The 18,140-nt window shown below is 36.6% G+C and overlaps 1 protein-coding gene and 1 long non-coding RNA gene across 2 annotated transcripts; both read left to right on the top strand.

The window, feature by feature from the left end:
• Positions 1–3,595: 3,595 nt before the first annotated feature.
• Positions 3,596–7,532, top strand: LOC109174336. The gene is made up of 3 exons (XM_019323575.1): positions 3,596–3,787; positions 5,239–5,736; positions 6,619–7,532. The coding sequence occupies exons 1-3, from the start codon at positions 3,694–3,696 to the stop codon at positions 7,155–7,157; spliced, it is 1,131 nt and encodes a 376-aa protein (XP_019179120.1). The 5' UTR covers positions 3,596–3,693; the 3' UTR covers positions 7,158–7,532.
• Positions 7,533–10,747: 3,215 nt separating this feature from the next.
• LOC109174542 lies at positions 10,748–17,982 on the top strand. The gene is made up of 3 exons (XR_002053103.1): positions 10,748–10,840; positions 17,500–17,538; positions 17,619–17,982. It is a non-coding gene; the product is annotated as an uncharacterized LOC109174542 (long non-coding RNA).
• Positions 17,983–18,140: the final 158 nt, after the last annotated feature.

The following is an 18,140-nucleotide window of genomic DNA, read 5'->3' as shown; positions in this document are numbered from 1 at the left end:
ATATATATATATATATATATATATATATATATATATATATATATATATATATATATATATATATATATATATATATATATATGTGTGTGTGTGTGTGTGTGTGTGTTAACCAAATATTGTAAATTTTAGTATTTTTTTGAGTACTATTGACTCTATTAGAATGTAATATCTCTTCATACATACTTTCTCAACTTACTGAAGCGTTCAAACCTAAGACCTTTGAATTGGGGAGCCACAACTATGCTGCCTGATCACAAAGTCTTCGGTGAAAATATTGTAAATAGTAGTTCGGGGCCACAACAGCAACTCTTGGTGGCACAGTTTCTGTGATTGGTAATGTTTCTGCCGAAGTATTACTAGCCATAGGGAATGAAAATAATAATAATAATAATAATAATAATAATAATAATAATAACAACAACGGAAGCAACTTAAAAAAGCTCTGATACCATGTTGAATTTTTGGTGAAAGAAGAAACCAAGCTCAATGGTATATTATTTCTCACACTGGAATTAAATACAAAACAAACTATAAATAGGAGTTTGTCAACCAGAAAAAACTATTTATCAGCTATACACGCTGAACTAACTTATTTAACAAAAATAATAAGTTTGATCTAGTCTACTCCTAATTTATTGCATGACGGGCTTCTGTGGCTGTAGATTTTAACATTGATATTGCTTTTGAATTTAGGTTAGGAACACTAACAAGTATAAACCAAAAACAAGCCAAGTCATTTGGCATTTAAGTATGTTGTTGTTAATACATTTGAAATTCCTAATACATGTTTTCAAGCTATAATTAACACATTAGAAATTGAATTGTTGGATAGGGTCAAGGAGTATTATCGTCCACCACAAGTTCGAAATCACAAAATTATTTGGGATGAGGAAGAGGTAAGATAATAACTGGACTGCAATAATTCAACTTTCTAACGGTCTGAATAAGTCCTCGAGCTAGAAGTGTGTGTCTTTGAGTGCATCCAAGTCCTCAGCTTCACCCAAAGTTTTTGAGTCTTAAACTTGTCATCGACCTCAATTGTCTTCATATCATTATATTATGATCAATTATTTTAATTTTTTGTTTTTGAATATAACTTTTTAACACTTTTATTCTGATCTTATTATAGAATCATACATAACCAAACACCAATATTAATAATCATTATAGTTTCATCCTACTACCAAACATGCAAAATACTTTCACTAAAATCCATTACCATTATCAAGTATTTGATTTCCATTTCGATTTTGATTTTTATATGCGAACCAAAGACACCCTAAGTTCATACAAATATTACATGGTGAATTGATAGCTAATTTAATACTTTGTTAAGACTATGGAGTGAAAGCTAAAGGGAAGTTACAACTAGCATTAATGACCTTAATATTGGTGATACTTGTCTACATCTGTTCTAGTAGCCTTGACACTAACTCGACCTATAATATCCCAAGCGACTTCTTGAGTTGTAAGAGCCTGAATGACTTTTTCAAAGTTACTTTATTGGGTTAAACCCATTGAAACATGGATAATAAATCCAACAATATGCAAATCCTAAAAAAAAAAAAAAAAAAAGCATCAATTTTTAGATTTTACTCATATAGTCAAAATGAATGGATGAATCTGATTCACATTAGTTTGTCGGTCTTCAAATTTGTTAGTCCATATCCTTAGGTATATATATAGTCAAGTTGGAGTTTGAGATCCGTCTTTGCAATGAGAGAAAGTTCTTATATAACATCGACAATAATGAGGGCAAATTATACTATGGACCACCAAAAGTAAATTTTTAATATATAAAAATTACTGAAGATTCATTATTTGATATATCAAATAATAAATTTTTTGTACAGAAATAATGTATTTTTTAAAAAAATAAACATTCAACGTATTAAAAATGTGTCTTTAATATATTAAAAATATACTTTATATCAGTAATTACCTTACAAGGTGATCATTGTCCATGGTACAAATTGGACAATGAGTGTTGCTTTTTGGTGGGCGGAAGCAAGTACAACTGTACAGGGTTAAGTCTAGTATTAATTAAGTGGCTAGCATCATATCTCTCAAAAATATCAGTATAAAAAAATATAATTGTGTTTTCGCTACCAATTATAACTTTTGGTGTAAAATCCTTACAAGTGATATTAAAATCAAGTCAGAGACTAGCAGGTGCTGGCGGATGTTTGTTCCCATTGTGTTTTCAAGATAATCTTACATTATTTAAAGAACTTCTTTTCACGTTTGGCTCCTATGTTTTTTTCTTTAATCACATTTCTTGATGTCGGGCATTTTCTCAAATTTTTAAGATATATATATGGTACAAAAAAAAAAACAAAAAAAAAAAAAAAAAAAAAAAAAAAAAAAAAAAAAAAACCTTAACCCACCTCAAAAATGAAAATAAAAGTACAATTATTATTTTTCATTTATAAAACTTGAAAAATATTATTATTCTGCTGTTGTTTACCTTTGTTGATATTTAAATTTTGATTAGTTTTTAATATTAGTATATTTAAAATATTTTAGATAATATTGATATTATCTAATTTCTAATTTGTTAATTAGATAATATCTAAAGAGTTTGAACATATCAAAACTCTTCTATTCTATCTTGGGAAAATTCATAGAAAGAACTCTGAAGCTTATTTAGAGATCACAATAAAAATGTGATCCTGAAAGTAAAAGTCCCTCCTCCTCCAAACTATATACAAGCCTTTGAAGATTAAGCCATTTGAAACCCGGAGGCCTTAAGCCTTTGAAGATTAAGCCATTTGAAACCCGGAGGCCTTTCAATGGTGGAGTGTTCAAGGTAGCATCCAATTGGAGAATCAGAGGATCATGGAGGATCATTCAGAGACTTGTACCCACACCTCCAATTGGAGAATCAGATGATCATTCAGAAAATTGTACCCACACCGCATTGATACTTGACATGTAACCAGAATTTTGAATTTTAAAATATATTTTATTCAAATTTTCTTTGTTCACAAATCTGGGTTATAGTAGTATATGTACAAGATGTACAAGATCTCTGGATATCCTCTGATTCTTTAATTGGATGCCTTGAACACTCCACCATTGAAGGAGGATGCGTTGAACACTTCACCATTGAAGGAGGATGCCTTGAATACACCACCATTGGGTTTCAAGTGGTTTAATCTTCAAAGAATCTTTGGATATCCTCTGATTCTTCAATTGGATGCCTTGAACGCTCCACCATTTGAATGGCCTGCCTCCGGGTTTCAAGTGACTTAATCTTAGGGCGCCCCGTGTTCAAATGGCTTGATCATTCAATGGACAAGCATTAGTAAAGGGACGAAAAGTGCAATGTCAATAATAAATTAGGAATGAAAAGTAAATATGACCAACATTAAGGAGAACTCTACAATTGTTCTATAACTCGGGAACCAAAAATATAATTCTCTCTATTTTTAATTTTCAATACAATTTCGCGGGGTCAGGAGGCAAGAAAAAAGAGTTGATAAAACATCCAAAAGAAAACAGAGAAAGGCTTTTATATTTCTGGACAAAACTGAAATAATCTCAAAATCCGAGCCCCTTTTCCATGCAGGCATGCATAAAAGGCCACCGCCACACTGCAGATCAGAGCTCATCAAAGCCAAAACGCACACTCCCCTTTAATTTGCTTTCAGGCGTTTCAGCCTTTAATTTTCTCCAAACAACACCCAAAATATGAGGAGGATTTCAATTACTGTTCCGGCGGTTGCGTTACTGGCCGCGCTACTCTTCGCCGCCGCCTCCCAAATCTCCGTCGCCATCACTGATGGTAAGAACCAGCTCCGATCCGATCCCCGGCCTATTATCTCATTTTCAGTTGCCTTCTTTCTTATTACTTCTTCAATATTTGACACCTGAAATTCAGTGCTTCACATATATCATGTGATAGATGGCAAAGTGCACATTACGTGTTTGATGAGAAGTTTAGCAAATCACCTTCTCAAATGGTTAATATTAGGGGTTTGAGTTCTATGGAAAAGTTTCAAATTTTATTTTTTTGTACTTGTTGTCTTTTTTTCTTAAACACTCATTATTTTTTACAATGTAATATCTATTTTATACTTTTGCAATTTTTTTTCATTATTATTTTCTTATCTTTTTTTTTGTTTGGTAGTGATTTTCTTATCTAATTATTCGTTTAATTTTTTTTTTCAAATTTATCAGTAAAGAATAGAAATTAAATGTTAAGAGAAAAGGTTTGAATGATATAATCAATGATATTAATTAGTATATTTAAATTTCATAGAGTGTCTTTTTTATGAGACTATATCACTAATTTTTATTAGTTAGATGGTGGATCAATATGAAAATGTAATATTTATATTAAAAAAATATAATATTAAATAAAGTGTTCGATAAATAGGGAACATTTTATTTCTAATTAATATTACCGTATAAATATTATACTTTATTTTAACTCACTTGTTTCACAAATAAAAATTATAGATAATTTCACCCAAGTTTTTGTAAACTTCATAAAGTTTAAGTGATGTATATAAATATAAGTATTAAAAAGGTGGGTCAAAACTAGATGGTGTGGATCGACAAAAGTTGCATAAGAATTTGGACAGTGCAGAAGATTATATGCTTGTGTGCAGTAACTGCACGTAGTGCACATGCACTTGTCTGGTCTTGCTGTACAGATTTCTTTTCCTCTGAGTTGGAATTTGATCTTTTTTGTCATGTGAAAGTGACAGCTACAGCATGACATAATCAAATAGTATCAAAAGATTTCATAGTAGGGCTCGGATACAATTTATAATGTCAATAATCCTAGATTGAGTCAGTCAGTTATGAATAATTTAAATTAGTTTACTTCTTTATAATCTTTTGTCGATTAGAATCACAAAACACTACTGGAAATTATTAAATTTTCAACCACCTTAAAGTGATCTTCAAGTTGAAACTAAAAAGTGGTTAGAAATAGCAATAAAGGTTTTTCCGGATACCAAAAATGGTCGGAACAAGACTTTCAACTTAATCACTTTCAGATGGTCGGAAATTCCATAATTTTCAATAGTGAAACAAGATTTACTCAATGAACACCCGACCCTGGGGTATAGTTGTGAGTTTTCCTTCATGTCAAAAGTGGTCATCCCTTCACGGTATTCTAGACTTTTAGCTGAAATGAAAAACATGTTTCAATTTGGTATTAACTAACATATTTTATATAGGAAAATTTTATACATGAAACTCATTTTTTGTACTTGGAAAAAACAGGATTAATAGTTAATGGCAACTTCGAAGCACCGGTGAAGAAAACGGAGCTAAACGGCACGGTGGTGTTGAAGCAGGACGCCGTGCCAGGGTGGATCATCACGGGGTTCGTGGAATACATCTTGGCGGGGCAGACGCAAGGGGACATGCTCCTGGTGGTGCCGGAAGGCTACGCCGCCGTGCGGCTGGGCAACGAGGCGTCCATCAAGCAAAAACTGAACGTCACAAAAGACATGTACTACTCCATAACGTTCTGCGCCGCCCGGACATGCGCGCAGGAGGAGAAGCTCAACGTGTCGGTGGCGCCCGACTCCGGCGTCTTGCCCATCCAAACACTGTACAGTAGCAACGGGTGGGACTGTTACGCGTGGGCGTTCCAGGCGGACTATAACGAGATTGAGATCATAATCCATAACCCCGGCGTGGAGGAGGACCCCGCTTGTGGTCCCTTGATCGACTCCGTTGCGATTCGGACGCTCTACCCTCCTAGACCTACTAATGGTACGCTATATTATATTTTTCACCCACTTTTCAAGATTAGGTTGGTTTTTGTTAGGATCAAGTTGGGTGCGGGACTTGGTATTTATCACCCTTTGTTCAACAATTCCTCCCTCCCATCACTAATTAATTAGTCTTTAAAATGTTATTAGGGGCTAATTATGCTATGGAAGATGGACACGGTTCTAAAAAGGTTCATAATTATGAATATATAGTTTAAAAATTATGAACATATAGTTTTATAATTATGAACATAGAGTTGTGAATATAATTATGAACATATAAATATGTAATTATAAATATAGAGATTTAATAATTGTGAATATGAAGTTCAAAAATTATGAATATATTGTTTTATAATTATAAACATATAGTTCAGTAATTATGAACATAGAGTTCTGTAATTGTGAATATAGAGTTCAATAATTATGAATATGAAGTTCAAAAATTATGAATATATAGCTTTATAATTATTATAATTATAAACATATAGTTTAATAATTATGAACATAGAACCGTGTCCACCTTGCAAGGTGGACACGGTTCCACAGCATAACGATTGGTTATTAGGTCTTTGACTTTGAAGGTTTTACCTAATTCTGTTGAGATAGCTTGAGTAGCTTCACCTCTATTAATATTCAATTTAGTCATCAATTATAGTAGTTTTACCCAAGTTAGTCTATCTTTAACCACAGAGATTTTACTTTTTTTTTTTTTTTGAATGCACAGAGATTTTACCTAATTTGTCATCAACCATAGAATTTTTTTTTGGGTTTAACCTAAATAAGCACAAAAGACGACTAAATTAAAATAAAATAAAATTAATATAATCAATGATTAAATTGGATATTAACTCTCTAGTCTTAATTCTTGACTATTATGCAGTGAACTTGGTAAAGAACGCGGATTTCGAGGAGGGTCCATACTTGTTCGCGAACGTGACAACCGGCGTTCTTTGCCCGCCCTTCATCGAGGACGACCACTCTCCCATCCCGGCGTGGACGGTGGACTCTCTGAAAGCCGTGAAGTACATAGACGCGGAGCATTTCTCGGTGCCCCACGGCAGGAGAGCCGTGGAACTGGTGGCCGGGAAAGAGAGCGCCATCGCTCAAATCACCAGAACAATTGTGGGCAAAATTTACGACCTCACGTTCCTGGTGGGAGACGCCAGCAACTCGTGCGAGGGCTCCATGATCGTGGAGGCGTTCGCCGGGCAGTCCACGCTCAAAGTCCCCTACGAGTCCAAGGGCAAGGGCGGATTTAAACCGGCCAAACTCCGGTTCAAGGCCACCGCTAACAGAACCAGGATTATGTTCTTCAGCACATACTACCATACACGAAGCGATGACTTTGTCTCACTCTGTGGCCCCGTTGTTGACCACGTCAGGCTTCTCAGTGTTCGTCATCCCAATTTTCTCCCTTAAATTCAATCCATATATAATTTTCGATTATACTATATATGAAGATGAAGATATATCAATTTTACTTCCCCAAATACTGTTTATTGAACCAGAGATCGTGCGGATATATATGGATTTTTGTTGTAATATGAAGCGAGGAGATCGATGGAGAAAGTTTGTCTTACCTCATAGTATGCATGCATGATATTACTAACTACTACTATATGAATACTTCTATTTATATATATGTATGACTCTCTAGTGGAAGTCAATATATAGTATTATGTATATTGTGATGGGTACGTGTTGAATGGTAATTTGTTGAAATAATAATTATATACTTCGATCAATGAATGTTTGTAATATTTCGAGTGTGATATGTGAAAATCCTTTGTCGTAGTTTTTCGATACTTCATAATACGAACTAGAAGTTTCTGTCGTTTGTAATTTTACTATTACTATAGTTTATTTATTTTTGGTGAAGACTATTACTTTAATTTGAACACATAATCAATTAAATGATAATGCATACTTACATCGCCTCATCGCTCATGTTTGGTAACATATATAGTTAATTTATTAGTTAATTTTTACTTATTTGATTACTATTAGTTATTTGACTTGGTCAAACATTCAATATAAGTGTTTGATTAATTAGCTATTTAACAAGCTTTTTAGATCAGCTTTTTGAGAAAGTTATTTTACATGTAATTAGGTATAAGCTAACACATAATTTACCAAACAATCAGCTAATGCTATCAACTAGTCAAATTCACTAACTCAATCAGCTAACACCAAACACCCCATTGTATAAAAATAAAAATAAAAATAAATTAAAAGCGAATCTCAATTGTTATTAGTATTACAAAAAATATGTGGTTCAATTCAATTTTATATGAAGGGAATATATTGAGCACGATTATAAACATTTAGTAATAATGTAACACATATTTTGAAGTAACATTTATTTGCAAGGAAGTTGATGAGATGACCACTAGTAAGCCTCAACCTTTTACTGAAGAACCAATTGACATCTAGACTCAACTTCAAGTAGATGAAGATATGGCAAAGCAAATGGAGAATGAGGATAGCCACACTATCACAGAATGACTTTTAATGATGGTTATTTTAAAATTTTCACATCAATTTTTAGGTGTAGTATATTAATGTATATACTATCGTAACGGCACATCTCTGTGGCTCTCCTTGAGAGAAGGTCAATCGAACCGTGGTGATGGGGTATTGACTCTTTGGATTGCAATAGAAAGAGAAAGTATAAAATAAATACTACCTTGTAATAGAGTCAATAGTACTAAAAAGAAAAAATAAAGTATATACTATTATAACGTAGAAATCGTCATCATAAGTATTTTAAAATACATAAAGAAATATTTTTAATGGTGATTTTTGTTCAAGATATTACTACGAAAATAATATTTCTGGAAAATAACAAACACAAGAAACAAAAGGATTTTGGTTGTTAGTACAAGTCGAGCAAAACACTATTTCCTTAAAACTTTATTTGCTACATCCCAAAGGTGTTAGGAGTGTTATAGTCTAGGTTTCCCATAATAAAATCGTACTGCAATTCTATGTTTGAGCACTCAAACAAAATAATCCGACGAACAAGAACAAGGGATGAACACAAGAGGTTTGAGAACGAATTTGAGCAGAGTTTTGAGAAGATGAAAGCTAATTCATTTGTGTAAAATCACCTAGTCAAAAGATTAGATTCACATCCCAGACACGCAAGAGAGAGTATCTATGCTATAGACCAAAATTAAATATACTATTAAAAGATTCTTGAATATATAGTGGTACAAATCCCTTTGTTTTTCCAATGTGGGACAAAGACTACTTTAAAGCCTCTCCACCTTCATTTTCCAACTCAAATAGGTCTACTTTGAGAGTCAATTTCTCATTCACCTATTATTCGTTTTGAGCGTACAATATATCAATCTCTTCGTCTCACTACGAAGAACCCGAATCCACTTTGACCCGACCCAATTGAAAGTAGACCTCACATATATTTGTACCACAAAACAGCCACTTACAATGCTATTTTTGCTAGTTTCCAACAATTTTTAGGGAAGAATGAAGGGTATTTTGCATTTTTTTTCTCTCCAAATTCTGCGTGTTGAAGCTGTGGAGGAGATTGGGGAAGAATGAATTCAATGAAGGGTATTTGATTTCATTCTGCTGAGGAACATTTAATATTTTTAGATTTGACGATATTAACCTTAGATTTAACATCCATTTAACAGTAATTATAACGGATGACTATTTGTGGTAAAAAAAAATAAAAGTCAATGTATACTTTTTGATCGAATTGAAAGTCGATGACTAAAATGAGTACTACCCCTATAGTCATAGAACCATTTATGGTATTAACTCTAAATAATATATGTAAATACATGATGTAATTATTATATTTATAATAATAATTTGTAATTTATGAATCTACATACCTTCTCTTCTCCTCTCCCTTCTCTGCAAATCATCTGTTTCTTTTCTTCTTCTTCTTCTTCTTCTCACAAATTCAGGTTTATTACAAATGGTATCAAAGCCCACATCCATGGAAGCTCGAGTGAGTAAGTTGGAAGCTCAAATAACTGGATTGAGCATCAAAATTGATACACAATTTCAAGCCACTAAAGATTTAGTGGAGCGATTCATGGCTCAGATGAAGTCTACGATGTGCTGAAGGGACGAGGTGAGGGAGGCTCTGGGACTCAATAGATGTGCTCCGGTGGTGTTGGCTCAACCCTCGGGGTTCTCTTCAATCCATGGACGAAGCCCATATGAAGAAGGTCGCATCTTCAATGGTTGGGCTCCAGATAGGGGTGGCAATTTCAATCCGCCCTGGAAGAGAGTCTTAAAAAGTAAAAAGTATCCACCCCGCGTGGGTCGGGTTTTTTTGGTTGGTAGTGGGTGATGGGTCGGGTGTGAGTCTTAAAAAGTAAAATCGCGGTGGATCGAGTTGGACTCGAGTTCTATGTACAAACCCCACCTAGAACCCCACCCAACCCACCATGTAGTTATTTATAAGAGTTTCTACAATTTTATGTAAATTTTTACTATTTTTATATCTAAACTAAGAAGTTTATTTTTTAAATTAACAATTTAGTTATTATATTTAAATACTGTTATTATTTTATGTTTTTGTATAACTAATCACTAGTACAGAATAGAGCAAAGAAATCCTACTATAAGCTACCCTTCTTTAAACAAGGGTAGTGTATTATTTTAAAAAAAAGGGGCGGTGGCATAATTGTAATTAAATGAATAAGAAATCGCTACCCTTTCTAAAAGAAGGGTAGCGGTTTAGAAAAAAAAAAAAAAGACGGAAAGAGTTTCCACTGCCCTTTCGCGTAGAAAAGGGCAGCGGAAACGATATTATAAAAAAAAAAAAAAAATTAAAAAAACCTAACCCTCGTACAACGCGTTCTCCATCCTCTCACCACCAAGGCTTCTGCAAACCTAACCATCCCCTCACCGCTCAATCTCACCACGGCCGGCGAGGACACCGCATCTCGATCTACTCACCGCATCTCCGGCAAGGACACCGTCTCATCGTCGATTCACCGCCCCACAACCTCATCCGCCGTCTCCACCGCCACAGGGTCGCCGACGCTGCTTCGAGCCGCCGCCGCTGCTTCGAACCACCGCTCCAGCCCCTGCTTCGTTTAATCATTTCATCATCTCAGGTAGTACTAAATTGCATATGCAGATAGGTTAAGCGTTGTTTGTATTCTGTGACGTGTGCAGGACACTGCCTTAAAAGCTTAATGCCGGAGACTGTGCGGTCTTTTTCCCGACGCTTTCGACTGGCTAACACAGAAGTGTTCACGTTCTCTTTGCACTATGAGAGATACGTAGTATATATATATCGATTATATCCAGTGTAACTTCAGAGGATTGGGAAGGCAGATATATATAATGGTGAGAGTATCTGACTTCCCAGTATCAGCCACAACCAACTGTAAAATTAGATGAAGGAACACAAAGGGAGGAACGCTATTTGTGTTCGTAGTGCGTTCGTAAATGTCCACTAACGCCGCGCAAAAGTCTCTCTTGCCTAAGATTAATTCTGAGTGCGTAGACTAAGAATAATTCTGTGGAGTAGCGGAAAAGTCGGACAAAAAAATAATTGCCGCGTAAAACTTCGACCCCACCACACCGCGCGTGCGAGCCGAGCCGAGCGGGCGGCGGCGGCGGCGCGCGCGGGGACTTCTCCTTTCCCTCCCTTGAAAAGATTTCAAAGGCTCCAAAAGGGTTGGCATTTAAATGATGGGAAATTGTCCCTTAGGAGACCAATGTGGGACAAATGACAAAGCTAAACCTCAACACCCTTGGATGTATTCTCCAACAATCCCCCACACATACAAGGGGTGTGGAAAAGGGCGTTTTAGTGCAATCCCAAAGGCTGACCTTAATGTCAGTGTGTAAACTTGAACTGACACGTAGTGACCTGAGTAACTTACTTCTCAGGAGTGAACTAAGTCTTGAACTCTTTGAGAAGTGGGTAGTTTTGAACTCTGGTTCACATATCAACGCTTCAGGACGTCTTCCAAGTAGATACATAAGTCTTTTCATGGTTTCGTTTGACCACTACAGTGGTGTCCACCTTGAATTCCTTATCTCTTATTTTAAGCCCATTTCCCTTGACGTGTCAAGGATGGCTTTCCTATTTAGTCCTTTTGTTAGAGGATCTGCAATATTCCTCTCGGACTTCACATACTCTAGTGTGAGTACTCCATTCACAATTAACTGCCTTACAGACTCGTGTCTGACCCTTATGTGTTTTCTTTTTCCATTGTAGGAACTGTTTTTGGCTACACATATGGCAGTTTGTGAGTCACAACGCACAGATACTGATGGAGGAGAGGTCCCCCACAATGGCACGTCTGCCAGTAGGTTTCTCAGCCATTCAGCCTCTTGCCCAGCCAGATCAAGGGCTATGAACTCAGCTTCCATTGTTGACCTGGCTATACATGATTGCTTCGTGGATTTCCACGACACAGCAGCTCCTCCCATGGTAAACACATAACCACTAGTGGAGCTTACGTCATCACTGTCATTAACCCAGTTTGCGTCGCAATATCCCTCCAGGACATTTGGAAACCCACTGTACTGTAGGCCCCACTCAATAGTGCCTCTCAAGTAGCGCAGTACTCGTTTCAGGGCATGCCAGTGAACCTCACTTGGATTGTGAGTATATCGACTGAGTCGGTTGACTGCAAGAGCGATGTCCGGTCTGGTATAGTTCATTAAGAACATCAGACTTCCTATTAATTTCGCATAATTTTCTTGAGCCACTCCTGGTCCAGTGTGTTTTTGTAGTTTGACACTGGAGTCATACGGCGTTGAAGCCGGATTCACTTCATGACTGTCAAATTTCTTTAACAGTTTTTCTGTATAGTGACTTTGTGTCAACTTGTAGTTGTCTTCACTGTGTATGACTTTTACTCCAAGTATTACATCAGCCTTCCCCAAGTCTTTCATGTCAAACTTTTCAGAAAGTGACCTCTTGGTCTTCTCTATTGCTTTGACATCGGGGCTGAAGATTAGCATGTCATCTACATAGATGCAGATGAGTACTACGCTAGACTCAACTTCTTTTGAGTACAGACAAGCATCTGATCTGTTTACCACGTAACCCAGATCCAGTAGTGTGGTGTGAAATTTTTCATACCACTGTTTTGGAGCTTGTTTTAATCCGTAGAGAGATTTCACTAATCTACAGACCTTTCTTTCTTGTCCTGGTTCTACACACCCAGGAGGTTGGTCCATGTAGATTTCTTCTTCTAGATCTCCATTTAGGAAGGCCGTTTTGACATCCATTTGATGGACTGTCCACTTGTGCGCTGCGGCTAGCGCAAATAACACTCTAATCGTTGCTATTTTTGTTACAGGTGAGTAGGTACAGAAGTAGTCTTCCCCAAACTTCTGTCTATAGCCTTTGGCTACCAGTCTCGCCTTAAACCTTTCTATTGACCCATCGGGTCTTAGTTTTCTTTTGAAGATCCACTTGCAGCCAATAGACTTGGCTCCTTTGGGAAGTTCTACTATTTCCCAAGTGTGGTTAGACTTTATTGAGTCTAGTTCACTTTGAACGGCTTCTTTCCAGAATACCGCATCAACTGAGCGCATAGCCGCATCGTAGGTCTTTGGTTCTTCTTCTAGAACCAGTTGACACACGAACTGCTCAGAAAGTTCATTTACGTCTTTCAGTTCAGTTATGTATGTTATAAAATCTGACCCAAACGTTGTTTCAGTTCGCTGTCTTTTGCTTCTCCTGAGTTGTTCAGGCTCACTCTCCACTTGTGAGTAAGGAAGCGAAGGCTCACTCTCCACTTGTGAGGAAGGAAGCGAAAGTAATTCATTCACATTAGGGGTTTTTAAAGGAAAGATAGTTTCAAAGAACTCAGCTTCCCTGGCTTCACATATAGCCCGGTTCTCTAATTGCATGAACCGATAGGCTGCACTATTCTCTGCATACCCAACAAAGACTGCATCTACAGTCTTAGACCCAATGCTGGGCCTTTTGAATGAGGGTAGCCCCACTTTCGCTAGGCACCCCCATACTCTGAAGTATTTCAGATTCGGGGAGTATCCTTTCCACATCTCATATGGAGTATTATCGTACCCCTTATGGGGTATTCTATTTAGAATGTGATTAGCTGTAAGTGCAGCTTCTCCCCAAAGTGCATTAGGAGCACCCGAACTTACCAGAAATGCACTCATCATTTCTTTGATAGTTCGATTTTTTCTCTCGGCTACGCCATTCTGTTGTGGCGTATAAGGGGCTGTAACTTCATGGATTATTCCATGTTTTTCACACAATGATTTAAAAGATGCAGATTCATATTCACCTCCCCTATCTGAACGCAATCTTTTTATTCTCATATTTAGTTGATTTTCTACTTCATTTTTGAAGATCACAAATTTATCTTCGGCTTCATCCTTAGTTCTTAGCAGATATATTTTACAAAAGCGAGTAAAATCATCAATAAAAGATATGTAGTATCTTTTCCCACCTTTAGATTCTGTGTTTCTAAAATCTGCCAAGTCAGAATGAATTAATTCTAAGGCACATGTTGTGTTATGTTTGACTAAAGAAAATGACTTCTTAATGAACTTTGCTTCAGCACAAGTCTCACATTGTGTTATGGTTTCATTTGACACATTAGATAGCAAGTTCATATTTTTTAGTCTATTCATGCATTTAACACCAATATGTCCTAATCTAGCATGCCACATGTCAAATGAAACAGCAATATACGCAGAACTGCCAGAGCCACTGGCCACATTATTCATGTTGATTTCAGTGGTTTTGTTTGAAATGTAAGGTAACACAAAAAGACCCCCACGCATGTAACCTTTCCCCAGATAATCCCCCCTACGAGTCATTATCATTTTTTCAGACTCAAACACTAACTTAATCCCGGCCCTCACCAGTAAAGGTCCCGAGACTAAGTTTCTTCGCAGGGAGGGTACATACATTACATTGTTTAGAAACAATTTTTTTCCTGAACATAACTTTATTTCTATGGTACCACTACCTCTTACCTCAGCCACGCTATCATTGCCCATAAAGACTTGTTCACCTTGTCCTCGTGCAATAGCTTGAAAGCCTTTGAAAATGTTCTTGTTTGAGCAGAAGTGGCGAGATGCTCCAGTGTCCACGATCCACTCTTCAGAGTCTTCTATCACATTGGCTTCTAGTGTGACAACAGCTGCCACTACTTCATGGTCTTCCACCACATTTGCTTGACAATTTGAGCCTCCTTGGTTCCTCTTATGTTCAGATTCACCCTTCCTGTGGTAACACTGTGCCGCGCGATGCCCATGCTTGCCACAGACATAGCAGCCACCTGGTTTTCCTGTTTTTTTGTTCTTGTTCGTTTTGAACCTGTTGTTGTTGTTTTCCTTCATGCCTTTCTGCCAACTTTTATTTTGACCATTGTGTGCAGGTTTTGACCTGTCACTTGTTTCGATTACATTAGCCTTTAAATTTTCAGGAAATGAACTCGTTTTTTGCCTTAGGCGGAATGCCTCTTCAATGTTGATATGATTTACCATTTCTTCCCACGTGCTTAGTTTAGGTTCATGTTTCATTTTATTTTGAAATTCTGACCACGATTCAGGCAACTTTTCAACCAAAGAATAAGTTTGTAGAGTATCACTTACCGCAATCCCCTCAGTGATCAGATCCCCAACTAAATTTTCAAATTCATGTACTTGAGCAATTATAGGCTTACCATCAACCATTTTGTAGTTTAACCAGCTGGCGACAGCGTATTTTTTCCGTCCTGCATCGTCTGACCCGTATTTCTTTTGCAGCAAGTCCCAGATTGCCTTCGCGGACTTGTGAGGTGCGTAGATGTCCAAAAGAGAGTCAGACATGTACTGAAGTAGAATGCCTCTTACCATTTTGTTATCTCGCTCGAATTTGCTTCGACTGTCTTGAGTTGTTTCAGAAGGTTTTGCAGCTGCCGACGCAGTCGCAGATGCTTTTGGATCCGGAGTTGCTTCTTCTGTTGATGTGGTCTCGAGTTCATCCGTAGCAGGTGTGGTTGGTGTTGCCGCAGTAGGAGTTGCATGGTTGGTGAGTACATAATCCACTTCGTGTGTTTCGAAGTGCACCATCATCTTTACAGCCCACCTTCGGTAATTGATACCGTTCAGTGGTTCAATTTTTGTAAGTTCAGCAGCGGGCTTGGATAGGAGTGACGACATCTTCATGATTAAGCTTTTAACTGTTGTGGTTTTTGGAAGAGTCGTAGTATTTTTGTATAGGTTAAGCGTTGTTTGTATTCTGTGACGTGTGCAGGACACTGCCTTAAAAGCTTAATGCCGGAGACTGTGCGGTCTTTTTCCCGACGCTTTCGACTGGCTAACACAGAAGTGCTCACGTTCTCTTTGCACTATGAGAGATACGTAGTATATATATATCGATTATATCCAGTGTAACTTCAGAGGACTGGGAAGGCAGATATATATAATGGTGAGAGTATCTGACTTCCCAGTATCAGCCACAACCAACCGTAAAATTAGATGAAGGAACGCAAAGGGAGGAACGCTATTTGCGTTCGTAGTGCGTTCGTAAATGTCCACTAACGCCGCGCAAAAGTCTCTCTTGCCTAAGATTAATTCTGAGTGCGTAGACTAAGAATAATTCTGTGGAGTAGCGGAAAAGTCGGACAAAAAAAATAATTGCCGCGTAAAACTTCGACCCCACCACACCGCGTCGTGCGAACCGAGCCGAGTGGGCGGCGGCGGCGGCGCGCGCGGGGACTTCTCCTTTCCCTCCCTTGAAAAGATTTCAAAAGCTCCAAAAGGGTTGGCATTTAAATGATGGGAAATTGTCCCTTAGGAGACCAATGTGGGACAAATGACAAAGCTAAACCTCAACACCCTTGGATGTATTCTCCAACAATTTCATCATCTCAGGTAGTACTAAATTGCATATGCAGATATTTTTTTATTTTTTGATTTGGTTTTGGGTTTCTGCATCCTTTACTAAGATGCCATGTCCATATGCCTTCTTTTTGGAACACCTGCTACTCCATACCTCTGTCTTTTCTTGGCTCACGCATATTCATCTGCTTTAATTTGACCGTTGACCGCTCCGTTCAATAATTTATTGTTACTATTTAATAATTTATTGTTTTCTGTATTTTGCATTACTTGATCATAGATCAAAATCCAGGGGCAGGGGCCTGAAAATATAGTAGAGTGTATAGAAGATGTTGAAAAGGCCTGTCTCATTTCATTTTGTCCATTTTGCATGATATATATGTTTTTTCATAGGAAGTCTGTCAGAAAACTAGTTGGCCGGTATGTACAGATCGAGATGACGAGATACATAGCTGCTAATTAATAATTTAATTGAGTTTAGCCTTGAGATGTTAGTATTGACGTTTGAGGATGACTGCTGTTCTTGTTTTGTCTGCCAGTGTTTTGTGCTTTTATGGCATGGACAACACTTCTCTGATATTCCTCCACTTATTAGTAATAAATGCTAAAAATATGAAATAAATTTGTCAGCTAGTATTTATTCTATTTGTATCAAATTTTTTATGCCAAATTCTGTATTTAATGTGGCTTCATCGAAATAATTCATATTGTGGTCAACTAATATATGAATAGCTAAGCCACATAAAATGGTACAAATGACATTCTCCTTATTTATTTGAAGCTCTAATATGACATTACTGATATTCATTCCTATAATTTGCTACATTGTGTTTTATTTAATACTATTATTTTTTTTGTTTACTGTCTACAAAATGATCTTTTTAGAGTAAATTGTATCTATACATTTAGTTGCTTCTGATAGATTTCAAATTATCTTGTGTAGGGGATTGGTAATCATTTTACATGGTCTGAATGAGCACAGGTTAGAATATTTAATTATTTTGAGGCATTAAGTGATTTCCAGTAAACTATTATGCTTATAATACTTAGCTTATTTAACAGTGGAAGGTATAATGATTTTGCCAAGAAGCTGAATTCAAATGGCTTCAAAGTTTATGGAATGGATTGGATTGGTAAGTACAAACAATTGATGAATAGTCTAAAGCACACTTTTTATATTATTTATTTCCCTTCTCTCTATTTTTAATTGCACGTTTTGAGTAATCAAAGTTCGAACTTCATTTTGTAACAGTCTGGCTATTATTATTTTTTTCATCTTCTATTAACACCTTGCTCTGTGCTATGTTTCCTCACCTGACAACTTTGAATGCACATCTAAATTTTAGCTTTATTAGCATTTTCATGTGTTTTAAATAAGCTACATAGGAAACATAAGTGCATACTGCAGCTTTGACTCTATATGCTTTTTTATTAGAATGTCCATTTGTCAATATTTTTATTCTGTACTTTTAGCACCAGCTTGATATGAACTTAAATGCTTATGTAAGCAGAACTCATGAACTTTATATATGTTTTGACGGGTTATAGCAGATGTTCTGGAGTTTGATAAATGTATCACTTTAG

Source organism: Ipomoea nil, unplaced genomic scaffold, assembly GCF_001879475.1.
Source record: "Ipomoea nil cultivar Tokyo-kokei standard unplaced genomic scaffold, Asagao_1.1 scaffold0642, whole genome shotgun sequence".
Taxonomy (NCBI): domain Eukaryota; kingdom Viridiplantae; phylum Streptophyta; class Magnoliopsida; order Solanales; family Convolvulaceae; genus Ipomoea; species Ipomoea nil.
The sequence above is the reverse complement of the archived record's forward strand: the minus strand, read 5'-3'. Positions and strand labels throughout refer to the sequence as shown.